This window comes from Tachyglossus aculeatus, chromosome 9 (assembly GCF_015852505.1).
Source record: "Tachyglossus aculeatus isolate mTacAcu1 chromosome 9, mTacAcu1.pri, whole genome shotgun sequence".
Taxonomy (NCBI): Eukaryota; Metazoa; Chordata; class Mammalia; order Monotremata; family Tachyglossidae; genus Tachyglossus; species Tachyglossus aculeatus.
Window position 1 is genome coordinate 1,033,167 of NC_052074.1, and position 26,828 is coordinate 1,059,994.

The following is a 26,828-nucleotide window of genomic DNA, read 5'->3' on the forward strand; positions in this document are numbered from 1 at the left end:
GGCTTAGTTAGGGAGGGCCTCTTAGAGGAGATGTGCCTTCAACAGACTTTTAATGGGAGGAGAGTAATTGGCTAGAGAGTAATATGGCTAGAAGGGTGAGCCAGGGTAGGAAGGGAAGTCATTCATTCAATCATATTTATTGAGCACTTACTGTGTGCAGAGCACTGTACTAAGTCATGCCAGCTGGGAACTGAGGGAAGAGGAGAGTGGCCAGGATGATGATGATGATGGCATTTGTTAACCACTTTCTGTGTATCAAGCACTGTTCTAAGCACTGGGGTAGATACAAGTTAATCAGGTTGGACACATTCCCTATCCCACATGGGACTCGTAGTCTTAATCCCCATTTACAGATGAGGTAACTGAGGCTCAGAGAAGTTAAACATCCTGGCCAAAGTCACACAGCAGAAAAGTAGTGGAGTTGGAATTAGAACCCAGGATCCCAGGGAGGCCAGGAGCTAGCAGCCCCACAGATTTGGAAGAGAAATCTGCAGGGAGGAAGAGCAATCCGGGCCAACCCAGGCTTCTCTGGGGTAGCTGAGGCTTGGCAGAGGGGCTCCTGTGCTCGGATTCCACAAATCACAGTGTTCTCCCCAGGAACCGACCCTCCTTTTCATTTTTCCCAAACATCCGGATGTGAGGTACTGGGAAGTTGTGCCCCACCCCCGGCAGGGCCTCATATACCCCAGCTTTGCTCCTTTCTCAGATTGCAGGAAGGCAGAATTAAAAAAAAATCCCAAAGACATCTTCCCCCACCCCCACTTTCCCCACTTCTGTGCCCACATTTTGCATCCCCAGAAGGAGCAATTTGGTGACCAGGCCATTCAGCTTGGGGTCGGAAGCTGCAGCTCTTAGCTGGATCGGCAGGGACTCATTTAACAGACTTCCTCGGGCCCCCGCCCCAAACTGTTAAAATCACCCTCACTCAGGAAATAACTGCAAATGTACTTAAAAAAAAAAAACAATGAAAAGACCTCAAAAAACCCACCCCACTCTGTGAGTGAGTTAAAGTACAAAGCGGCCAAAGAGGGGGGTGGGATGGAACAGCCCCTCCATTAATAAGCCTTCCCGTCAGAGGGTCCATTTGGAAGATGCCATGCCAGTTCTGGAAATCATCAAGTGAACCTGAGACTTGGAGTTCCTTCAGCCGGCCTTTCAAAGCAGTGATTGGGACGCCCCCCTCCCAAGAAAATGGACGGAGAACGCCGGGTCCTCAGAAGCTCTCCATTCAGAGTGCCGTAAAGTGCAGGTCTCGACAATGCGCTTAATATAGCGGGGGGCCAAGTGCGGGAGGGAAGAAACTTCCCTCTGCAGAGAGGAAACATGTCCTTTAAAAAGACTCCTTCCGTTTTTCCCTGGCATCGGGCCTGGTCACCTGAAACTGACTTCTGCTCCAAGATGCTCAGCTGCCCCCGCCCCCTATTTCATTCATTCATTCATTCATTCAATCGTATTTATTGAGTGCTTACTGTGTGCAGAGCACTGTACTAAGCGCTTGGGAAGTACAAGTTGGCAACATATAGAGACGGTCCCTACCCAACAGTGGGCCTACAGTCTAGAAGGGGGAGACAGAGAACAAAACAAAACATATTAACAAAATAAAATAAGTAGAATATGTACAAGTAAAATAGAGTAATAAATACGTACAAACATATATACATATATACAGGTGCTGTGGGGAAGGGAAGGAATTAAGGTGGGGGAATGGAGAGGGAGAGGAGGGGGAGAGGGAGGAGGAGCTCAGTCTGGGAAGGCCTCCTGGAGGAGGTGAGCTCTCAGTAGGGCCTTGAAGGGAGGAAGAGAGCTAGCTTGGTGGATGTGCAGAGGGAGGGCATTCCAGGCCAGTAGGATGACGTGGGCCGGGGGTCGACGGCGGGACAGGCTAGAACGAGGCACGGTGAGGAGATTAGCGGCAGAGGAGCAGAGGGTGTGGGCTGGGTTGTAGAAGGAGAGAAGGGAGGTGAGGTAGGAGGGGCCGAGGTGATGGACAGCCTTGAAGCCGAGGGTGAGGAGTTTCTGCCCGAAGCGTAGGTTGATTGTTAGCCCCTGGAGATTTTTGAGGAGGGGAGTAACATGCCCAGAGCATTTCTGGACAAAGATAATCTGGGCAGCGGCGTGAAGTATGGATTGAAGAGGGGAGAGACAGGAGGATGGGAGATCGGAGAGGAAGCTGATACAGTAGTCCAGACGGGATAGGATGAGAGCTTGAACGAGCAGGGTTGCGGTTTGGATGGAGAGGAAAGGGCAGATGTTGTGGAGGTGAGACTGGCAGGTTTTGGTGATGGCTTGGATGTGAGGGGTGAACGATAGAGCGGAGTCGAGGATGACACCGAGGTTGCGGGCTTGTGAGACGGGAAGGATGGTAGTGCCATCAACAGTGATGGGAAAGTCAGGGAGAGGGCAAGGTTTGGGAGGGAAGACAAGGAGTTCAGTCTTGGACATATTGAGTTTTAGTAGCGGGCAGACATCCAGATGGAGATGTCCTGAAGGCAGGAGGAGATGCGAGCCTGGAGAGAGGGAGAGAAAGCAGGGGCAGAGATGTAGATTTGGGTGTCATCAGCGTAGAGATGATGGTTGAAGCTGTGGGAGCAAATGAGGTCACCAAGGGAGTGAGTGTAGATCGAGCTTTGTGATCTACCTTCAGGCCACTGCTACATTGGCATTAAATTTTATCTTGTTTCCTCAGAAACGACTAACTCTTAATAACAAAAATGAAACAGCAACAACCCTCAAGTCCAGCTCCTCCTCCTCCTATTGTTTTTTCGTAATGGTATTTGTTAAGCACTTCCTATGTGCCAGGCACTGTACTAAGCGCTGGGGTAGATACACACTATCAGGTTGGACCCAATCCATGTCCCCCATGAGGGGACAGTCTTATTCCCCATTTTACAGATGAGGTAAACGAGGCACAGAGAAGCTAAATGACTTGCCCTTCTCTCCCTCTTCCTCCTCCTCTTCCTTTTTTTTCCTCCTCTTCCTCTTCCTCCTTCTCTTTCTTCCTCCTTTCTGGCTCTGATTGTTATCGAGTTTCTGCTTGGCCCCTTGCTGAGGAGAATTTGCTGGCATTTGTCACAAACTGTTTGGTATGGAATGAAATTAATATGAATGAAATATTGTTTCCTTTCCTTGGGCCCCCTCTGAAGCAATCGGCAATGCCTAGAATTATACATTGTGGATGCAATTTAAAAATTACTATTTACATCTTCTCTTTAAAAATTGAGGAAGCTTAAATTATACGCCAGGAGTGCTTGAATATCCAGAAATTTGCCTTTTTCAAAAGTAAAAATGGTTGTTGTCCCTTCTCTCCCCTCCCTACAAATCCTTCCCCCCCACCCCCAAAAATCAGGAGACCCTGGCACTGAGCAAGGAGTAGCCAGGCAGACCTGCTAATTAGTCTTAATGGGCAAGATGGGAGCATTAGGAAACAAATGAATTCATCGGTGAAATGGAATTGAAAATCGACCTGGTAAAAGCAAGTTGCATCTGAGAATGTGCAAATCTGCCGTGGATGTTCCCCACATGGCCGCTAATGTTAGCGCTGCTTCAGCAATGGCCACGGTGGGGGGAAGGGGTTCTCCCCTCCTGACTCTTAAGATGTCAAGGTTTCGATTCACCTTCCCTTTCACAGGTCTGTGGAGCCCCCTCTTATCCTCCCAACCTCCTTTGTTTGCTGTCTTCTCAGAGCCAGAACATGGGTCAGACTGTGGTGGGGAGGAGGGAGGTAGGGGTTCCAAAAACCTGCTCTAAAATGGTGGCATCTGTCAGGCGAGGCCTTGGGCTCAGTCCTCTGCTTGCTAAAAGAATTGGCTGTGGGCAGCCTGGGCTTCTCCCATCCATCCATCCCTGGAAGCCCAGAGGTAGATATGTTCAGGATACTGGAAACACTCTAGAGAAAGTCGCTCTGAAAGTTCGAGGGGTTTAAGGCTGAAGCCCCCAAGCTTTTCCATAAGAGCTGAGGCCAACCAATACCCCTGACTCTCAATCAGTCAATCAATCTTTATTTATTGAGCACTTTATGGCGAGCACGTACTAAGCGCTTGGGAGAGTACAGTGTAACAGATTTGGTAGACATGTCCCCTGCCTGCAGTGATCTCCTAATCTAGAGGGGGAGACAGATATTAATATAAATAAATAAATTATGGGTCTGTGCCTAAGTATCATGGGGCTGAGGAAGGGGTGAATAAAGGGAGCAAATCAGAGTGATGCAGAAAGAAGTGGGAAAACAGGAAATGAGGGCTTAGTCCGGGTAGGCCTCTTGGAGGAGATGTGCTTCAATAAAGTTTTGGAGGTTTATTTGTTTTGTTTGTTTCATGACACTTTTTAAGCACTTTGTGGCAAATACTGTTCTAAGCACTGGGGTAATAATAATTATAATAATAATGATAATAATGGCATTTATTAAGCACTTACTATGTGCAAAGCACTGTTGTAAGCACTGGGGAGGTTACAAGGTGATCAGGTTGTCCCACGGGGGGCTCACAATCTTAATCCCCATTTTACAGATGAGGTAACTGAGGCACAGAGTAGTTAAGTGACTTTCCCAAAGTCACACAGCTGACAATTGGTGGAGCCCGGATTTGAACCCATGAACTTTGACTCCAAAGCCCGTGCTCTTTCCACTGAGGTTGGACACTGTCCCTGTCCCTCGTGGGGCTCACAGTCTTAAGTAGGAGAAAGAACTGGTATTGAATCTTCATTTCATAGTTGAGGAAACTGAGGCACAGAGAAGTTAAGTGACTTGCCCAAGGTCACACAGCTAGCAATTGGCAGAGCAGTTGGCAGAGCTGAGATTAGAAACCAGGTCCTCTGACTCCCAGGCCTGGGCTCTTTCCACTAGGTGATGAGGTGGGGAGAGTAATTGTCTGTAAGAAGAGGGAGGGTGTCCCAGGCCACAGGCAGGATGTGGGTGAGAGATTGGTAGCAAGATAGACAAGATCGAGGTATAATGAGTAGGTTGGTGTTAAAGGAGTAAAGGATGAGGAATGGGTTGTTCTAATAGGAAAGCAGCAAGACAAAGTAGGAGGGGGAGAGGTGATTTAGTGCTATAAAACTGATAGAAGGAGTTTCTGTTTGATGGGGAGGTGGTTGGGCAACCACTGGAGGTTCTTGAGGAATGGGGAAACATGGACTGAATGTTTTTGTAGAAAAATGATCTGGGTGGCAAAGTGAAGTGGGGTTGGGAGAGAGAGAAGGCAGGAAGGTCAGCAAGGAGACCAATACAATAATCAAGGCGGGATAGGATAAATGCTTGGATTAACATAGAAGCAGTTTGGATAGAGAGGAAAGGGTGGATTTTAGCAAAATGGTGAAGGTTGAACCAACAGGATTTAGCGATAGACTGGATATGTCGGTTGAATGAGAGAGATGAGTCAAGGATAATGCCAAGGTTATGGACTTGAGACAGGAAGGATGGTGGCACTGTCTACAGAGATGGGAAAATCAGGGGAGGACAGGGTGTGGGTGGGAAGATAAGGAGTTTCTTAAGTTTGAGGTGTCGATGGGACATCCAAGTAGAGTTGTCTTGAAGGCAGGAGAAAATGCGAGACTACAGAGAGGAAGAGAGATCAGTCCTGGAGCTTTAGATTTGGGAATCATCCACATAGAGATGGTAGTTGAAGTCATGGGAGGGAATGAGGGAGCGGGTGTAGATGGAGAATAGAAAGGGATCTAGAACTGAGCCTTGAAGTATTCCCACAGTTAGAGGATGGGAGGCAGAGGAGGAGCCCATGAAAGACTGAGAATGAGCAGCCAGAGAACTAGGAGGAGAACCAGGAGAGGACAGTTTCAGTGAAGCCAAGGTTGGATAACGGTTCCAGGGGAAGGGGATGGTTGACAGTGTCCAAGGCAACTGAGAGGTCGAGGAGGAATAGGATAGAGTAAAGGTCGTTGGATTTGGCAAGAAGGAGATCACTGGTGACCTTTAAGAGGGTGTTTTCTGTGAAATGAACCGTATGGAAGCCAGATTGGAGAGGGTCAAGGAGAGAATTGGAGGAGAGGAATTTGAGACAGCATGTGTTGACAATGCTCTCAAGGAGTTTGGAGAGGAATGTTAGGAGGGAGATGTAACAATAACTAGAGGGAGCGGTGAGATCAAGGGAGGGTTTTTTTAGGATAGGGGAGATGTGGGCATGTTTGAAAACAGTGAAGAAGTCATTGAAGAGTGAACAGTTGAAGATGGAAGTCAGGGAGGGAAGAAGGGGTGGGGCAAGTGCTAGAATTATGCATTGTGGATGCAAATTTAAAAATGACTATTTACGTCTCTTTAAAAAATTAAGGAAGCTTAAAGTATGTGCCAGGAGTGCTTGAGTATCCATAAACTTTCCTTTTTCAAGAGTAAAAATTGTTGTTGTCCCCTTTTCCCTACCTTAGTCCCTCCCCAACTCTGAAAATCTGGAGGTCCTGGTGTTGGGCAATGGCTAGCCAGGCAGGCCTGCTAATTAGTTTTAATGACTTTCTTCAGTGACCCAGCACAGACCATCCAAACCCCGATGTTCCTTTCTCCATAAGTTACTTTATATGGCCCTCAGAAAAAAATATATGTAATGAAAGAAACATGTTTGGGGAATTCAAATGAATATGTAGTAGAGTTTGAATGCAACTGTTCAGTGCTAAACTAAGTCATTTGCCAAAGGCCAGTAGAAATCAGGTGTCAATTACGTCCATTCCCATGATAAGAATATGAGGAGGGCAGGCTTGGATTGTCAACAAGAATCTCCAGGGGGCATCCTGAAACTGGGATCCATCGCTGTTGGGTTTGGGAGAAGAACCTGGATATGGGATCCTAGTCTCTCTGAGCCCTCTGAACCCTGGCACTGACCCCAGCACCAGCTTTGACCCCAGCCTTGACCACTTACCCAGAAGTGACTTGGGGGACCCTTGGCCTGACCCAGGCACATGGGGCCATTTCAGAGGCCCAATTCAGCCTCTGTGGTTCTCAGCCTCCACCCACAGCAGGGCCAGAAAAGACCAGAAAGTTTGAGTATCAGAAGAACAATCAGTCCATCATATTTATAGAGCTCTTACTGTTTTCAGAGTACTTTACTAAGCTCTTGAGAGATTGCAAAAAACGTTCCCTGTTCAGCAGTCTAATGTGGGAGACAGACATTAAAATAAGTTATATATACCTAAGTGCCATGGGGCTGAGGATGGGGTGAATATCAAGAGCCAAATGACTTGCCCAAGGTCATACAGCAGGTACGCGGTGAAGCCAGGATTAGAACCCAAGTCCTCTGATTCCCAGGCCCACGCTCTTTCCACTAGGTCATGCTGCTGCTCAGCATGGAAATCAGTGGAAATCTCCTTCTCAAGAAATCAGTGAGGTAAGGTAGGAGGTGGGGAGCTGATTGAGTGCTTTAAAGCAGATGGTAAGGAGTTTCTATTTGATGCCAGTGTGAACAGAGTTCCACAACAGTTCTCACTCAGATCCTCCCTGAAATCTGGGGAGTTTTACCCCCGGGAGGGTGGTTTGGTATGGAGCAGGCCAAAGGCATGCTTCCAGGGTGAGCCCAGGGAGCATCCCTGAAATCCAGAGGCTTTCCTTCCTCCTCCCTCTTCCCTTCTCCTGGCTCCTTTCCTCTCTCCTCTCTTCCTCCTCCCTCCCTCCCTCCCTCTGCTGCTAAAATAAAGCTGCTGCCCTCTGTGCCCCCCAGACGTGTTCCATTTAAACAATAAAAAGGCCCCTGGGATATGAGGACATCCAAGTCTCTTGCTTCAGCCAGATGCCCATGGCTCAGTGTTTCTACACCACATAAAAATGTTCAAGGGTAAGATAGATGTTTGCCGCCAGTCATCAATGGTTTTTCTGTGTGGCTAATTTACCTGTACGGTGGCTATTTTGAGAGCAGCATTACCTCCACCTACAAAATATCGCTTTCTCCCCACCAGATTGGCTTAGCAGGCAGTTGGGGTGGCCTGTGTCATCTGGATAATAATAATAATTATGGTATTTGTTTAGCACTTACTGTGTGCCAGGCACTGTTCTAAGCATTGGTGTAGATACAAGATAATCGGGTTGGACACAGTCCCTGTCCCACACAGGGCTCAGTCTTAATCCCCATTTTACAGATGAGGGAAATGAGGCCCAGAGAAATTGAGACATTCCCAAGGTCACACAGCCGACAAGTGGTGGAGGCAGGATTGGAACACATGACCTTCAGACTCCCAGGCCCGTGCTCTATCACGAGGTTGGATAATGTTTCTAGGAGAAGGGGGTTGTCAGTGTCAAAGGCAGCTGAGAGGTCGAGGAGGATTAGGATGGATTTGGCAAGGAGATCAAGAAACAAGTCCTCTGACTTTCGGGCCTATGCTCTATCCACTACGCCATGCTGCTTCGTGCTGCGATGCCCCCTCTGCCTGGGTGCACTGCAGAGCTCAGACTGTGGTTCCCAAGGAGACAGAATGAGGGTCCCAGCCCCCCGCAGGAACACATAGCCTTGCATCTTGTTTCCCCAAACCCTTGCCCCCTGTTACCCCACACTCCTTTCCAGCAGGTGACTCCCTGTCCCAAGGAAGCAGCGTGGCCTAGTGGAAAGAGCATGGGCTGGGAGTCAGAAGACACGGATTCTAATCCCAGCTCTGCCACTTATCTGCTGTGTGACCTTGGGCAAGTCACTGTTCCTCTCTGGTTCTCAGTTCCCTCATCTATACAATGAGGACTAAATCCTACTGAGACTGTGAACCCCATGTGGGACAATGACTGTGTGCAACTTAATTATTTTGGGCTACCCCAGCATTTAGTACAGTGCTTGGTACACAGTAAGCACTTAATAAGTACCATTCAAAACCAAAAAAGGTTGATGGTGGGTGGGGAGGGAAGAGAGTCACAGGCCAGGGTCCATGGCCCCCTGGAGATAGAGGACAGGAGTGGCAGGAGTGGAGGGCCCGCAGAGACCCGCTGGGCTGGGCATTGGGCAGGGACTCCATCTCCTGCAGGGCTCCATCACCAGCTGAGGCGAAGAGGCCTGAGAACAGCAGGCTGCCAGGAAAGCAAGCTCTCCCCTCACCCATCTGTGACCTCCACCCCGCTGGCGATCCTTAACTCGGGCCTCCCAGACGTGACTGACATCATCACCAGGAACCAAAGAATGGGAGTCGTCAAGGCCCGTGCCATCTCCAGTCGGTAAGTGTTCAGCTGGGCCCATGTCATCAGCACCCACACCCCTGGGCAGGGCATCCACAGCCTGGGTGGGGGCAGACCTGGGGGTTGCCCCAGGTTGGAATGGTGAGACAGGAGAGAGACAGTCAGACTTGGGGTCCTGGCCAGGGACACTGGCAATGCTGTTTTTCTGGGTTGGAGGCTATCGGCCCTGCCGGAATGATGCAGGCCTTCATCATGCACTTTGGGGAGCAGACTGGGAGCACATAGTCGTGAGGAACTCTCAGAGGGAATGCTGTCAGGAGTACACTGTCAGGGTGCTCTTGGGGAGCACACTTTCATGGAGCTCTCTGTCAGAGAGCATGCTATAGGAGACCTAGAGATGTCCTTTCCACCTTGTGTGTCTCTCAGGGTGCGGAGCAGTGGTGTCAGGGAAATGGTCATGCACTTTTGGGGTTTTGGCCATGGCAAAGCATGAGGAAACGATCAAGCTGGGTGGAATCTTGGCATGGAGATGGGTCCCTGTGGTGCTGGCTGTCCCACTGGCCCTTCCTGGATTTGGAGAGGGGTCTTGGGATTGTGGCCAAAAGGCCCCTGTGAGGGTGGGGCCTTCCAGGCCCTTGAGCTGAGGGTGAGCTTCAAGAGCCCTCCTGGGTGCAGAAGAAGGCTGGAGTGTGGGCCTTCCTTGAGGCCGAAGAACCAAAGAGAGACTGGCCAGTGGGCCCTCTGGGCCACAGAGCACTGGGTTCTTTGGTGGAGGATGAAGCAGTCTTTGTCATGGTTTCCAACCTGGTCTTTTAGTTATCAATCAAAAGCACATTTTCCACGTCGTCCTCATTTACATTTATCTAATGCTTATGGTCATTGGTGATCATTTGAGTGTGTTTCAGCATATGGAATCAGTGAATAATAGATTCCCACTTCATGCTGGGAAGAAAGATTGTGTTTTTACAAGACATAATGTTGTTTACTGGGTGTTAATAATCACTAATTAATAAACATATCTAGGCTTCTAGAATGTTGCATTTTGAGGTATAAAAATGTCAAGTGTTTAACTTATTGAGTGCAATAGCATTCTCTGCCTTCTCTGCATAAAATAATTCAATTACATGAAGACGGGAATCATCCGAAGGTGCTGTCAGGGAGTTTTTTGTTTTGTTTGCCCATTTTCAGCCCTGACTGGTGGCCCGATGCAATCGAGGGCTTGAATAATATTAATAGTGGTATTTGTTAAGAGCTTACTATGTGCCAGTCACTGTACTAAAGGCTGGGGTGGATACAAGCAAATTGGGTTGGATACAATCCTTGTCCTCTGTGGGGCTCACAGTCTTAATCCCCAGTTTACAGATGAGGTAACTGAAATACAGAGAAGTGAAGTGACTTGCCCAAGGCCACACAGCAGATAAGTGGCGGAGTGGGATTAGAACCATGACCTGCTTACTCCCAGGCCCATGCTCTATTAACTATGCCATACTGCTTGAATCAATCAATCAATCTGTCGTATTTATTGACTGCTTACTGTGTGCAGAGCACTTAAGCACTTGGGAAGTACAAGTTGGCAACATATAGAGACGGTCCCTACCCAACAGTGGGCTCACAGTCTAGAAGAAGAAGGCAGTTAGCAGCAAATTGGGGCTAGTGGCCCCTAGGGCCTAAGCCTCCACCTCCCTGTCTTTGAGAAGCTGGCCACTTCCCCTAAGGGAGACTGATTGCCACTTGCTGGGAGCCCCACTCTAGAGCAGGCCCCCCAATTCGGCATCAGGGGTCAGACAACTTTCAGGTCATCCTATAATCCAGAGTCCAGCTAATACTGGGAGGGCTTGGCCAGATGGCATTTGGGGCACCCAAATTTGCCCCCACCCCAGGCTGGGCCACACCCAAGATGCCTCTTGGGCAGGGGATTCTTGCCCCTTTGAAAAGTTGGCCTCAACCGGACACTTCTTGGGACCATCTGACCTTACTTGGGAGTCCCCACGGAAACTTCAAAGAGCTGTGTTTTGGAGTTGTGCCAGGTGGCAAGGAGAGTCACACCCAGCTTACCATGCCTGCTCACTATTAACCTGGGGCAAGGAGAAGCCAATGCCCATCTCACCGCGCCTGCTCTCTGCTGACCCCGGAGCAAGGGACCAGCACCTGGCAAAGGTCCTTGACCCAGATGGGCAACTTGGTGCCTTCTGTGGGCAAAGCACTGTACTGGGAACCTGCTGTTTGGAGAGCTATGTACTGGGCACCTTTTGTGGGCAGAGCACTGTACTGGGCTAATCAAATAGGGAAAATAGGACACAAATGATCATTATTTCATAGTGCTGAGTGGGGAGCAGGGCTCTTACTTGTGTTGTGCTTTCCAAGCGCTTAGTACAGTGCACTGCACCCACTGGGTACTCAAGAAATAGCCAGAGGTTAGAGGTCAGAGGTTATGGGTTCTGATCCCACCTCTGCCACTTGTCTGCTGTGTGATCTTGGGCAAGTCAGTTGACTTCTCTGTGCCTCAGTTACCTCATCTGTAAAATGGGGACAACCAGCTCATCTTGTATCTAGCCCAGTGCTTAGAACAGTGCTTGGCACATAGAAAGTGCTTAACAAATGCCATAATTATTAAATACCATTAGCCCTTGCTGTTGTTGCTGCTGCTATTGCTACTCTTCACGTGTCTTTGGTTGGGGCTGAGTTTCTGAGGAAAATGAGTAACAGAGTCTGACTTTGTCCTTCTGGGCCTGGGCAGGCATGTCCATCACAGCTTCAAGAGGCTAAGCCAACTGAGGACTCTCATTTCTCCCAAGACCCTGGCAAGGGTCCATTGTGAGGCTGCACACCCATAGGAGAGTCCATGTTTGTGGAGGTGTGCACGTGAAGGAGTGTATGAGTACAGGGAAGCCTGCAGGTGCCGATGCATATGTAGGAAGACTTTTCACCCAATGGAGGCGGCGGGTGTCTAAGACTCCGAGGTGGGGGTGCTGCCGATGAAGTTGAAGGAGGCTGAGTTGGGAGGGATGAGGGGAGATCACCGGACTTATTCTGTCACCGTTAGGCTTTGGAAGGAGTAATAGAGTAGCGCTGCTGAAGGAGCAGAAGGGTTGATCAGCCTTCGTCTTGGGCAGCGAGGGCCACAGCGATAACTCCTATAGCACAGCGCACTATTGGCAGTGGCTGACTGAGAAGGCTGATTTGGGGGTCGTTAGCCTCCCGAGACAGAACTGGTCTTAGCACTCTTTTGCCCATCCTCAGTTCTCCATTCCGAGCTGATACTGGTCATTCCCGGGCACCGAGGCAGCTCACCCCCGAGTGGCTGGCTTAGCCTTCCATGGGACCCTGGGGCCGTGGGGCAGCAGGGGCAGCTGGGAGGATGCGAGCTAGGCTCTAAGCTTATATCTTCCTCCTCCTCTTCCTCCAGGGAGCTGTGGTCTAAGGGCCCAAGAGAGAAGGCAGCTTGAGTCCCCTCCTCAGGGTTGGGCGGCTTTGGGGTTAGGACCCCTCTGTGGCCCTTGGGCGGAGCTTTGGGAGGTTGGCCAAATGTGAACAGCTGCCACTGGTGACCATAGCTTGGCAGGAGGAGACAAGATTGTCAAGTTCAAGGGCAGGGATGGTGTCTACTTACTCTATTGGACTTTCCCAAGCACTCAGTACAGTGCTCTGCACATTGTCAGCACTCAATAACAGTCATTTATTGGTTGATTGAGAGGTTGTAAGTTCCCAGAGGGCAGGGATCATGTCCACTGACTGTATTGGACTTTCCCAAGCACTTAGTACTCTGCTCACAGAAGGTGTTCAATAAATACCATGGATTGATTTTTTTATGCTAGTTGCTAAGCACTTACTGTGCATCCAACACTGTTCTAAGTGCTGGGATAAATATAATTCCATAAGGTCGGACATAGTCCCTGTCCCACAAGGGGCTCACAAATCTACTTAGGAGGGAGAACAGGTATTGAATCCCCATTTTCCGGTTGAGGAAACCGAGGCACAGAGAAGTTAAGTAACTTGCCCAAGGTCACACAGCAGGCACACGACAGAGTCAGGATTAGAACGCAGGTCCTCTGACTCCCAGGCCTGTGCTCTTTCCACTAGATCACATGTTGGGGGGGGCCTGAAAGGCCACCCAGGTGCAAAATCTTTACACCTAAATGAAGGGTGAGCTCATCCTCTTCGGGACCGAATCACACCACGATGGTTTGGGAGAAGGGGTCGGGGGGAAGGGGGAGGCACAGTGGGCCCACGCTTCAGTGCTCTTTAGGAACAGTCCCTATATCCCGGACTTTTGTGGGAATTTCAGGCACCGTGAAAAACAATGGGAATGGCTTGAAAAAAAAAACCAAAGATGAAAAAATATAAGTAATTTTTTTTAATCTTTCTCCCTTCAGCATTTTGCGATGGGATAATGAGACAGATGTCTCTCAACTGGAAGGACATTTTGACATTGTTATGTGTGCTGACTGGTAAGTACATAAAAATCACCAAACTCCCGGGCGCCCAAACCGCTTCACCCGAGTAATTGGGCTGGGCTGTTGGCTGCTTGCTAAGCAGAGTCAACAAATGAAGCACAAAGCCAGCTTAACCCCAACAAATTAATATTCATCTCCCCCCCGTGACAGTTAGGAGGTAGGCTCCTCTCACGCAGTAACTTCCAGCACATTATTTCCCAAAGATTGATTCTGCGGAGTGTTTCCATTTTCTGGAATTGCTTGTGTTTCATGCTTGACGTATCAGTAAATGGACAACTTAGGCAAATTGCAAGTAATTATGGCCCAGGGAGGACGAGAGCCTGGAGAAAGGGAGTTGATCAACACAAACAGCTCAATTAGCTTACTTCTTAGGAAAGATCTGACTATTGATATAAGGTGGGGGAGGTGAATGGCTATTTTTTTTTCTCCCAAAGCGTCTTGGGAAGAGATAGATTTCTGAGGGAGATATTCAGCCATTTCACTTTCACCCAACTGGTTGGAGGGCATTATTGTCAGGTGCACATCCAAAGAAACTCTGGCTCCCTAGGAAAATGAAATAAGAGCCCAGAACAGGCGAATTTCTTGACAAGATCCCCATTGAATTCCAACTCTTCTTCAGTTTGCTCTTGGGCCTCTCTCCTGGGTCACTCTAGAGACTGGGCGCTAGTAGAAATTCACTTTGGAGAGGAAAATGTAAGAATCATCCTCTGGCTTATCTGAACTTATCTGTTCTCCTCCTGCCCGCCTAAACTGTCGTGTGACTGCACGAAGAGATTGGGAATACCGGCAAGCAGAGAATGGTCTGTGGTTTACCCCCAAAGCCTATTTTTGAGATTCTCCAGGCTCTCCTGATTTCCGGCTGGGAAGTTCTAGACTGTGAGCTCACTGTGGGCAGGGAATGTGTCTGTTTATTGTTATATTGTACTCTCCTAAGTGCTTAGTACTGTACTTTGCACACACTAAGCACTCAATAAATACGATTGATTGAATGAATGAAAGCTAGGCAGTAGGAGGTGGGCACTCACCAATGAATGGATGTGGGCAGGGGGACTGGCACCTAGAGAGGCCAAACCCACAGGGCTGCCCATGGCGGGGAAGACCCCCAGAGGAGGGCAGACCCCAGGAAGGACTTCCCAGGTGAAAGAAAACCATTTCCCTTCAGCAGAAACTGCCCTTGGTTTTTCCCCAAATCTTTCTCACTCCTCCTTTCATTCAATTGTATTTATTGAGCACTTACTGTGTGCAGAGCACTGTACTAAGCACTTGGTAAGTACAAGTTGGCAACACATAGAGACGGTCCCTACCCAACAGTGGGCTCACAGTCTAGAAGGGGGAGACAGAACAAAACATACTAACAGAATAAAATAAATAGAATAAATATGTACAAGTAAAATAGAGTAATAAATACATACAAATACATATACATATATACAGGTACTGTGGGGAAGGGAAGGAGGTAAGGCAGGGGGTATGGAGAGGGGGAGGAGGGGGAGAGGAAGGAGGGGGCTCAGTCTGGGAAGGCCTCCTGGAGGAGGTGAGCTCTCAGTAGGGCTTTGAAGGGAAATGTGGAAATGGCAGCCCTTTTTTGGGAAGATATTCCTTAATGGTCTGAGGTGACCTTCCCACCTCCCATCCTCCTTCTCCCGGACCCCCGACAACTCTGATCCCAATGCCCTCTGCCCTCATTTGTTTTTCCTGATTCCCATTGGATTCCCCTAATTCCCACAGGATTCCCCAAGGAGCCCTTCTATAGCACATCTTTGTTCCCCAAAGGACAGCCCCAGGTTTGCTGCTAATCACCAGGAATGTGTCTCCAAGGTGCATCAGGTGATTACAATAAGGAGCTAAGCAACACCAGATGATTTCAGCAAGTAATTTAGGAAATGCTTCTCTCCCTTCCTAAATCCCAGGCTGCCCCCACCGCAGCCGCAGGTTTCATTGTCCCGATGAAGTTAATGCTGGGCTGGATTAGACCAGATTAAGCAGGAAAGTCCGAGCTGTGGGCCAGTGGGCCGGACTGGGGGGCCAGAGGCCTTCTGAGAAGCTTAGGCCAGGTCCGCATATGGATATTGCTGCCAAGATTACGGGGTGAAGCAAGGTCCTCACCAGAGTCTTAGAGTTAAATTTATGTCTTTCACAAATATCAGAGCTGCCCACCTGCCATTTTCCCAATGCCCATGCTATTACTGTCCCCTCAGCGGCCTGGCTGGTGACTGGGGCAGAGGGGGCTGGATGGGAGCTGGGTTCTCGTCCGCATTCTTGATATGTGTTTCCCTGATCACGAAGTCCTGTGTACACATCTGAGTATGTGTGTGAGTGTCTGTTTCTGACTGCATGTCTCTGATCACCTGCCTCAGAGCACATGTGAGATTAACATGTTTTCACCAGGTGAAGCTAGGCCTGTGTGGGGCAGACCCGCTCCCAACACTAAGAGCCTGTTCAGTTTAGGGCCTTCCACTCTGGGCATTGCTTGGAATTGGGAATTTCTACTCATCCCTGGGCTTTAGGTTCTTGGGGGCATTGTTCCAGTCTAGACTGGCAGCTTCCTGAACAGATGGGGCCTGGGGTCCTTCTGGGGACTGTTTCTCTCAAGTAACACAGAAACGGGAGCCTCTCTGGGCCTAGGCTGGAGATGGGATTATTCCTCCCTGATAACAGGGTTCACCTGTCCATGCCCGGGCTTCAGAAGGATGGGAGAGCAAGTACAGAAACCCAGACCCAGCTGGAAAGGGGCAGTTTGATGGTCACCTGCACAGAAAGTTTTTTTTTTTTTTTCTGATTTATTTGTGTGTGATATTTGTTAAGCGCTTATGATATGCCACAGACACTGTACCAAGTACCAGGGAAGATACAAGCTAATCAGGTTGGACACAGTCCATGACCTACATGGGGCTCACAGTCTTAATCCCATTTCACAGATGAGGTAACTGAGGCCCAGAGAAGGCAAGTGACTTGTCCATGGTCACTTAGCAGGCAAGTGGCAGAGCCAGGATTAAATCCCTGGTCCTTCTGACTCCCAGTCCAGTGCTCTAACCACTAGGCCATGCTGCTTCTCAGTAGTTTCTTGTTGGCAGCTGGGGCATTTCTGAGAGGGGCGGGCTATGGCCTGGGAGTGGAAGGGAGAGAAAGAGAGAGGTAAAGGGAGTGGTGGGTGGCGGACAGCAGACGGTGGGTGGTGGGACCCACCTCCTTCCTCCCACTGTCTCTTCCTCCCGCCCTCTCTACCTCTTTTCCACTCTGCTTCCCTGTCTCCCTCCCTCCTCTTTTCTCTCCTTCATTCTCTCCCTCCCTGTCTCCTTTCCTTCTACCCTTATTCCCTCCCTCTCTCGCTCATTCCCTTTTTTCCTTCTTCCTCTCCACACGCACACACCCACACCCATTTTCCCACATATGCATGGTAGGCGACCATAGACCAGGAGATAGTGCTGCATTTGGAAGCCAGCTGAGGAAGTCCATCCCAGCTTAGCTCTCCGGAGACAGCTCTGGGGAACTCTCCACCAATGCTGTCCTCCAGGAAGAGTGAATCCAGAGAGGGCAAGCTGAGAGAAATTTGGTCAGAGGCCCAGGATCCTGGGCAGACCACTTGCCCTACAGCCAAAAGGTTATGGGACCACTGCCCCCTGGCACCATGGCTAGCTGATTGCTCCAATAGCCCAGTCCACCCTGGCCTGGTGGGGTGCCCACTCTCCAGTTCCCTTGGTGACCCGACCACGCCCACCCCCAAACCCCAGAGGTCGGGGTCGTCACTCTCACTCATCACCATTCACCCCCAGCCCAATCAAAGCAGAAAATTGGGGCCTCGGTCTCCCTCCTCACAGAAGGCCGCGTCGATATGCGTAAGTAGCCATGTGCTTCTCTGCATTAGTGTCATTTGAGCCAAAAACCCATTTTAATTTGGATTCTGTTCTCCTCTCTCCACATCAGCCTGTTTCGGGACCAGAGTCGGGCTTCCCTTGCTGTTGCAATAAGGAGATTACTGCAGCCTGGGGTAAGTGTGCTGTGCTCCTTGCTTCTGCTGACCGCCGGCTTCCAAATAATTAGTGTGAGCAGAAGGACGGGGAGCCACTAATGGAATGGCAGGATTAATGTCATGTAATACTTTAATTCTTATTATGTCCAACTTCAATCGAGACTTCTAATCTATCAGATTCCTTCCTAATCAGAAACTCGGAAACTTCTTCCACTTGGCCTTCTGATAAGGAACACAGGGGGGAGTAAAATAAATGAAACCACTTCAAAGATAGGGGAGATTATTCCTATCAAAGCTTTCTCGAGTATTTTCCTTTGATAACAATGTCTCCATGTGAAAGGAAAAACGCCCTATTGGACGTTTGCAGGCCGGCTTCTGTCCTCCGTAATCCCTCCACTGGTAACCTTGGGCACACGTGGGTGTTTGTGTGTTTTGTTTGTTGGACAAGAAAGATTCTTTCTTCTTGCTTCCAGTGCCTTTCCCCGACCAGCAAACTTTAGCCTCTGCCAACAGGAACCGGCAGTCCATCATGACCCCGGCATTCTTCTCCGGAGGAGCCGGGACCCGCTGTAAGCTCATTGTGGGCAGGGAATGTGTCTATTTATTGTTATAGTGTACTCTCCCAAGCACTTAGTACAGTGCTTTAAGCACTACATATATATAATTAAATGAATGAATTAATTAACCTATATTGGCAGCAAGAAAACACGGTCAGGACTCAAATGGAGAAGCAAGTCCTCTGAGGGTGGGATGCTCTTGTGAGGCACAAGAAGGTAAAATAGACCAGCAGTGCTCCCTCATCAGTGCTCCCACAGCAGTGCTCCACAGCGCTATTCCGGCCTGAGGATAGTTCAGCGGAAATCTGCGGGCAGTGGGTGGAGTGAGAATGGTAATCACTCACCGCTACCCTCAAACAAATTTGTGGTCCATCATCTGCCCCTCTGTCACACTGGCTTAGCCTCTCCTGTCTTCCTGATCCTTGCCAAACGGGAGGCTTGTACCTGTTGGCTGGAAGGCCCTCACCTTTCAATCAATCATATTTATTAAGCCCTTACTGTGTGCAGAGCACTGTACTAAGTGCTTGGGAGAGTACAGTATAACAGAGTTGGTTGATATGTTCTGTGTCCACAACAAAGTTACAGTCTAGAGGGGCTAGACTGTAGCTCTTTCCTTTACCACACCATGGGGAGTTTCTGAGACTGCTAGATTGCTTCCTCCCAAGAGCTCCCCACACCTAGCAGTCACCCCCGTCTCTCTGCTCTCACCTCACCTGTCTGCCCCGATCTATTTTGATATCTTTAATTTTGTGACTCTACTGTGGTGGCCACTCCCCAAGCCCTTCCAGCCTGGTAATCCCAGGGCTGTAAAGTCGGGAGGCTGAGACCAGACCAGGGGAAGAAAATGACGGTTGAGGAAGAGAAGGAGAAGGAGGAGGACAAGTGGCATGACCTAGTGGGGAGAGCACAGACCTGAGAGTCAGAAGGACCTGGGTTCTAATCCCGGCTCTACCAGTTGTATGCTGTATGACTTTAGGCAAGTCATTTCGCTTCTTTGTACCTCAACTACCTGATTTGTAAAATGGGGATTAAGACTGTGAGCCCTATGTGGGCCAGGGACTGTGTCCAGCCTGATTAGCTTGTTGCTACCCCAGTGCTTAATACAGTACCTGGTACATAGGAAGCAATTAACAAATACCACACATTATTATTATTATTAGGAGGAGGAGGAGCAGACAGAGGCAGGAGAGGATGAGGAAGGTGAGAGGAGGGCTGTAGGACTTGAGTAAGAGGGCATTCAGCTTAGAAGGTACGAGATCAAGGTACGAGATCATTCCCTGCCCCTCCCCTTTCTCCTTCACCTTTGCTGCCCCTTTTCTCGCTCCCCTCAGTTCATCACATCTGGCCTGGCCTTGGTCAGGAGCTACTAGCTGGGGAAGGACTCGAGGGCTACTTCTTGGTGGAACCGAGAGGTTGCTAACCAGGGTGGACATAGCTGGGGAAGGGAGTTGAGGATTTGAGCTTTGCTGGGTCTTGAGTCGTTGATACGAGACCTGTTGGGAGCCTATATTTCCCCCATCCTGGGGCAAGCAGTGCCAGACAGCCTCAGGGACACTCGGGGAAATGGGCCCTGGATTTATGTTGTATTTTCCCAAGCATCCAGTGCAGAGCACTGCACCTGGTGGGTACTCAGTGCATAGCCTCACTGCTCCAAACCGCTACCCTGCTAATTCAAGCTCTCATCCTATCCCGTCTGGACTACTGCACTAGCCTTTTCTCTGATCTCCCATCCTCGTGTCTCTCTCCACTTCAATCCATACTTCATGCTGCTGCCCGGATTATCTTTGTCCAGAAACGCTCTGGACATATTACTCCCCTCCTCAAAAACCTCCAATGGCTACCGATCAATCTGCGCATCAGGCAGAAACTCCTCACCCTGGGCTTCAAGGCTCTCCATCACCTCGCCCCCTCCTACCTCACCTCCCTTCTGTCCTTCTCCAGCCCAGCCCGCACCCTCCGCTCCTCCACCACTAATCTCCTCACTGTACCTCGCTCTCGCCTGTCCCGCCATTGACCCCTGGCCCACGTCATCCCCCGGGCCTGGAATGCCCTCCCTCTGCCCATCCGCCAAGCTAGCTCTCTTCCTCCCTTCCAGGCCCTGCTGAGAGCTCACCTCCTCCAGGAGGCCTTCCCAGACTGAGCCCCTTCTTTCCTCTCCCCCTCGTCCCCCTCTCCATCCCCCCGTCTTACCTCCTTCCCTTCCCCACAGCACCTGTATATATGTATATATGGTTGTACATATTTATTACTCTATTTATTTATTTATTTTACTTGTACATTTCTATCCTACTTATTTTATTTTGTTGGTATGTTTGGTTCTGTTCTCTGTCTCCCCCTTTTAGACTGTGAGCCCACTGTTGGGTAGGGACTGTCTCTATGTGATGCCAATTTGTACTTCCCAAGCGCTTAGTACAGTGCTCTGCACATAGTAAGCGCTCAATAAATACGATTGATTGATTGATTGATTGATTGATTGCTCCTCCTAGAACAGGGTGAGTCAACAGACCCATGGAGAGGATTTACAAACAGTGGGAGCAGGAGGGAGACTTGAGGGCTCTAACAGGCAGCAACCCAAATCCCTCACCATGAAATTAGCCACCTGAGGAGTAGAAAGGACATGTCAGCATGTCCCTGGGCAGAGGGTGGGAATACAATGCAGAATATGATGATTATGATATGATATAATATGAGAATGATAAGTGCTTAGTATATTGCTCTGCATACAGTAAGCACTCAATAAATATGATTGAATGAGGATATGATGAGAAGCACTGTGGTCTACTGAAAAGAGCACAGGCCTGGGAGTCAGAGGACCTGGGTTCTAATCCTGACTTCACCACCACTTGACTGCTGTGTGTCCTTGGACAAGTCACTTAACTTCTGTTCCTCGTTACCTCAACTTTAAAATGGAGATTAATACTGTAAGTCCTGTGTGGGACCGGGACTGTGTCCAACTCAGTTGTCTTGTATCTACCCCAGTTCTTAGTACTGGGCCACAGTGGGGTGGGGGTGCTCCACCCAGCAGGAGGGGCAGGAGGGCATTCCTGGGTAGGGAGTGGGGGCTTTGGCTCCGAGTCATCCCCAGCAGGGGTTGAGACTTCCTCTCTGGGGGACCTGTTTGGGAAAACAGTCCTTGCCAAGTGCTGGAAAATGCACCCGGATCGCAGCTTAGAATGCCCGGGAGGCGACCGACTTGTGGAGCGATTCAGTAGCCTCTGGGAAATCTCAGAAAAGCCAAAGCCGCCGCTCCCCTGCTGAGACCATGGATTATATCCTGTTTCACGTTAGAGCAAATTTTCCTGGCTAAGTTTGAAAACCTCCTGAAAACAGCAATTAATAATGGAAAAGCCTGACAGAACCCTAAGTGGAGTGGCACAGGCGGTGCTGCTATAATTATGTGTCTTGTGCACCGCGTGGACACGTAAACACATGGTAAAAGTACAGTGTGTGTGTGTGTGTGTGTCTTCTTCTCTCCCTCATCCCTAACTGTTTTGTCGAGGAGGGAGAGAAAATGGGAAAATCTAAGAAACTGAACACACACACACACCTGACCAGGCTACAGGCTGCTCTTCTCTGGCATAGGATTGTCACCATCCAGAGTGTCCCCTTTGCGTATGGAGGGCAGGTATGTGTATGTGTGTGTTTGTGTATGTGAAGATTGAGCAGTTTGAGGTGCAAGTCCTGAGTGTCCATATTCTCAAGTCTAGTGCATTCATAAATTCAGTTGCATTTATTGAGCACTTACTGTGTGCAAAGCACTGTACTAAGTATGTGGGAGAGTACAATACAACAAACAGACACCGTCCCTACCCATAACGAGCTCACAGTCTAGAGGGGGAGACAGACATTAATATACATAAATAAATTACAGATATTCATTCATTTCATTCATTCATTCAATTGTATTTATTGATCGCTTACTGTGTGCAGAGCACTGTACTAAGCACTTGGGAAGTCCAAGTTGGCAACATATAGAGACAGTCCCTACCCAACAGCTGGCTCACAGTCTAGAAGGGGAAGACAGACAACAAAACAAAACATATTAACAAAATAAAATAAGTAGAATATGTACAAGTAAAATAAATAGAGTAATAAATATGTACAAACATATATACATACATATGTGCTGTGGGGATGGGAGGGACGGTGAATGAAGGGAGCAAGTCCACCATCTGCACAGAAATTTCCCAGCTCTGCAGATCTAGGAGCATCTGTGTCCTGACCCAAGTAGACGCCTTAACTCTCCCCCAAACAAAAATACGTACACACAGACACACACACACCCAAACATGCATGTGCCCAGAGGCACAGGCCTGCTCACCTAAATCAATCAAATCAATCAATCAATCAATGGTATTTATTGTGCACCTACTTTGTGCAGAGCACTGCACTAAACACTTGGAAGAGTACAGTAAAATCCCATCTTATTCACCACCTCCTTCCCTGATCAACTGTAGTACCCCAAATCTGACAAACCCTTAGTCCCCTCCTCTCTTGCACCCACGTATTGATATATTGATGTTAATCCTCAGCACTTGGAACATCTGCCTATTCAGTATTTCTACATCTATCTGCCCCAGCAGAGTAGAATCATCCTACATTTCTAGAGCTTCTGTTGTACTTCCAAGTGTTCAGTTCAGCGCACTACACTCTGTTGGTGCTCAATAAATGCCATTGCTACAGCTACTACTTCGGAGACTCAGTGCAACGTTGGGAGAGAGGAGGTGGAAGCCAAGACCACCCCCCACATACCCATCCTCCCACCATGGCAACCCCAAGACTGTTCCTCAAACACCAACTTAATTCTTTACGAAAGAAGAAAAAAATCCCTCTGGTGGCAAACAGTGAAGCAGCATGGCCTAATGAGAAGATCACGTCAGGAGTCAGAGGACCTGCATTCTCTTTTGGGCTCAGCCGTTTGCCTGCTGTGTGATTTTGGGCAAGTCACTTCACTTCCCAGGGCCTCAGTTTCTTCATCTGTAAATTGGGGATTTAATACCTTTTCTCCCTCCTACTTAAACTATGAGCCCTGAGAGGGACAGGGACTGTGTCTGAACTGAGTAACTTATATCTTCCCCAGTGTTTAGTATAGTACTTGACACTTTACAAGTACCCTAATTATTATAAGCCTGAGGACACAGTAGTTGGCCCTCATTCTAGTGGCCTCATTCAGTCCCTACTTCACTCTGCTGCCTGGGTCATTTTTCCACACAAATATTCAGTCTATGTTTTCCCACTCCTCAAGAACCCCTAATGGTTGCCCATCCACCCCTGTGTTAAACAGAAACTCCTTACCATCATCTATAAAGCATTGAATCACCTTGCCCCCTCCTACCTCATCTTACTGCTCTCCTAATACAAACCCACCCTCATACTTAGCTCCTTTAATGCCAGCCTACTCACTGTACCATGATCTCCTCCAACTCTCCACTGACCTCTCAGCCATATTCTGCCTCTGGCCTGGAATGCCCTCCCCTCTTCATGTCCGATGTACGATCGATCACTTTCCCCACCTTCAAAGCCTTTTTGAAGGCACATCTCCTGCAAGAGGACTTCCCTGACTAAGCCCTCGTTTCCTCTTTTCCCACTCCTTTCTGCATTGCCCTGATCTACTCCTTTTAGTCACCCCGCACCCACAACCCCACAGCATGCATGTATCCACAATTTATTTATTTATGTTAAAGTCTGTTTAACTGTCAAGACTGTAAGCTTGTTGTGTATAGGGAATGTGTCTGTTATATTGTTGTGTTGTACTCTCCCAAGTGCTTAGTACAGTGTTCTGTACACAATAAATGTTCAATAAACGTTCAGTAACTATGATTGATTGAAGCATGTGAGGCTCTAAGGAGCAGCTCTGCCATGATGGTGACCATTGCGATCGGTCTCAGTGAATTGGGAACCAAGACCCCGGAGCCTTGTATCTGACAGTGGTGATAGAAAAGGGCTTAGAATGGTGAGGAAGTCTGAGCCCTCCTGAATCTCTCTGTAAGGTATTGACAAGTGTATCCTAGAGCAGGGCTTTATGGCCCAATTTCACACACAGAAGACTTTCAGAGTAAAATAACATTGGTAGGTGATACTCATTCAGTTTAGGAAGTAGTCGATCAATCAATCAATCAGTCATATTTATTGAGCACTTACTGTGTGCAGAGCACTGTACTAAATGGTTGGGAGAGTTCAGTGTAACTGAGTTGGTAGAAATGTTCTCTGCCCATAAGGAGCTGTCCATAGGAGTGCTCTTTCCACTGGGCCTCGCTGCTTCCCTGCCCAGAAGCAGCGTGTCCTAGTAGACAGGCACAGGCCTGGATGTCAGAGGACCTGGGTTCTAATTCGACTCCTAACTTGTTGGCTGTGTGACCTTGGAGCAAGTCACTGCAGTTCTCCGGGCCTCAGTTACCTCATCTGTAAAATGGGGACTAAAACTGTGAGCCCCATATGAGACAAATGCCATTTTAAAAAAAAGAGCTTTGAATCCAGAAGGGAATTCATTGAGCATCCGCCGGTACATTGTACCATACTAAGTGCTTGGTAAGTACAAGGCAGAAAATGACATTCTTCCCCTGCATGGAACCTTATACTCCAATTTGGAGGGGAATGGTTAGCTCCTAAATCCATACCCCAAAAGACACTTGGTCTCCCCACACTGTACTTATATAAAGATCAATCGATGACATTTATTGAGCATTTACTGTATACATAGCACTGTACTAAGTGCTTGGAAGAGTACAATAGAGTAGATAGACCCATCCTTTCATTTGGCTGCTTCCCTTGCCTGTCATTTATTTTAATGTCTGTCTCCTCTACTTGATTTTAAGTACCCCAAGGGCAGGGATTGTTTCTGTTCACTCTGTTGTATCATCCTCTCCCAAGCACTTAGTCAAGCCCTGCACACTGAAAGTGCTCAATAAATACCACTGACTGCCTGGCAGTTTAGAGCTGGGGTGGGGGAGGTGTGTGTGTGTGTGTGTGTGTGTGTGTGTGTGTGTGTGTGTGTGAGTGTGTGTGTGAGTGAGTGTGTGTGTGTGTGACCAGTACCTATTTATTGAGCATCCATAGGGCACATGGCACTATTTTGATTGTGCTCGCACCAAAGTGAGGCAGTGGGCAGCATGTGCCATCTCACAGCCTGGTGGTCCACTCTCAATGGTTGACACATGGTTCAGGGTGGCAGTGGCGGGGGCTTCTGCACGGGACCCTGTCCCCACCAGCCAAGGCAGGCCATGCGGGGTCGCCTCCCCGGGCTCACACGTGCACGTTCCCATCTTGTCTCTGCAGGGACGAGCCTTCGTGCTGGCGCCGCGCCGAGGGGACACCCTGGACCAGTTCTGTGGCCTGGCCGAGAAGGTCGGCCTGATCCTGCAAAGACATGAGAACTACGACCCGCATATCTCCACTGTCCATGCCGAGGTCAGTCCCCGCCGGGTCAGCAACCACCCCTCCAAGAGGATCTGGCCTCTTCCGGGGGAGTGCTCTGGAGGGTCAGGTCCCAGGGTGGGGTCCTGGTGGCTCCGGCTGGCCAACTGCCCAAGTGGCCAAGCTGGCTTTCCCCCTGGCCGACCCACAGTGGTCCCTATGGCCATTCCACCTGTCCTTTCTGTTCACCCGCCTAATCTCTCTGTTCAGCAAGAACACACTAGTTACCCCCCAGCAGAGGCAGACTAGCCCCGGAAGAAGTGAGCGGTCAGCCCGCGTTTCTGTTTTAATGAAAACCCTAGAGCTTGTAAGGAGGTTAAATGCTTAGCTGCGCCACAATAAATAGAAGGTGAATGTCTAATTGTATCATATCAAACCTTAAATCCTTATCTCCCCTTGCTTTGTGGCTGGGTCAGCCGGGGGTTGCAAGCGGCTAAATCTCATCCTGAATTTCACAGTTGTGGGGTTAGGCGGCAGATCGAGCCACTACAAGATTTAGGTCAAAAGCACTTATCTGGGAGAGATTTCTAAGCTTGCTTACATAAAGCCTCTGCTAGCTGTCTTTTCAGTGCTTTATAGGTGCAGGGGAGCCTCAGGATTTGAGAGGAAGGGGGCTCGCAGAAAACTTTTGTGGGGGCCTCCTGTTTATTAAAATTCTCTCCTTGCCTCTTGGGGTAAATTTATTCCCATAGCTGGTCTGGGAGCGCTGGTCTGAGAGCTCTGGTCTGGGGCAGAGTCTGGGGGCTCCCATCTGGGGAGTCCTGGCTGGGTTCTCTGGTCCAGGGGCTCTGTTTAGGATTTCTGGCCTTGGGGGCTCCAGTCTAGGGGAGGCCTGGGGGTGCCAGTCTGGGAATCTCTGGTCTGGGGGCTCCAGCTGGGGAAAGGTCTGGGGGTTCCAATTTGGGAATTCCAGTCTGGGGGCTCTGACCTGGGACATTGGTCTGGAATAACAGGTCTGGGGGCTCTGCTCCAGGGGTCCTGCGGGCTCTGACCTGGAGGCCCTAGTCTGGGGCCTCCAATCTGGGGTCTCTGGTCAGGTATCTCCTGTTTCAGTGCTCTGGTCTGGGGTCTCTGGTCCCTTGGCATGTGCCATTAACTCTTTAGGACCAATGGCATCTCACTTGGACCCACTTCCTGGACCACTGGTCCCTCTTAAGGCCTGAAAGAGCCCCCCCCCCCCCAAAAAAAAAATAAAGAAGCAACATGTCAGAAAGCAAAAAAAAAAAAAACCCTCTTCCATGCCAAATTCAATGGCCTCTATTCCATCCTAGTACTCCTCAACTTCTCAGCTGCCTTTAACACTGTGGAACACCCCCATCTCCTGGAAACACTGTCTTACCTTGGCTTCAGTGACA

The 26,828-nt window shown here is 49.2% G+C and overlaps 1 protein-coding gene across 2 annotated transcripts in view; it reads left to right on the forward strand.

The window, feature by feature from the left end:
- CAMKMT (calmodulin-lysine N-methyltransferase) overlaps positions 1-26,828 on the forward strand; it is a 232,210-nt gene that overhangs the window by 193,991 nt on the left and 11,391 nt on the right. For both annotated transcript variants that reach the window (XM_038751551.1, XM_038751550.1), the window contains exons 7-10: positions 9,052-9,118; positions 13,453-13,527; positions 17,458-17,521; positions 25,336-25,467. In XM_038751551.1, the coding sequence (XP_038607479.1) occupies positions 9,052-9,118; positions 13,453-13,527; positions 17,458-17,521; positions 25,336-25,467 (338 nt within the window). The remainder of the gene's footprint in view (positions 1-9,051; positions 9,119-13,452; positions 13,528-17,457; positions 17,522-25,335; positions 25,468-26,828) is intronic.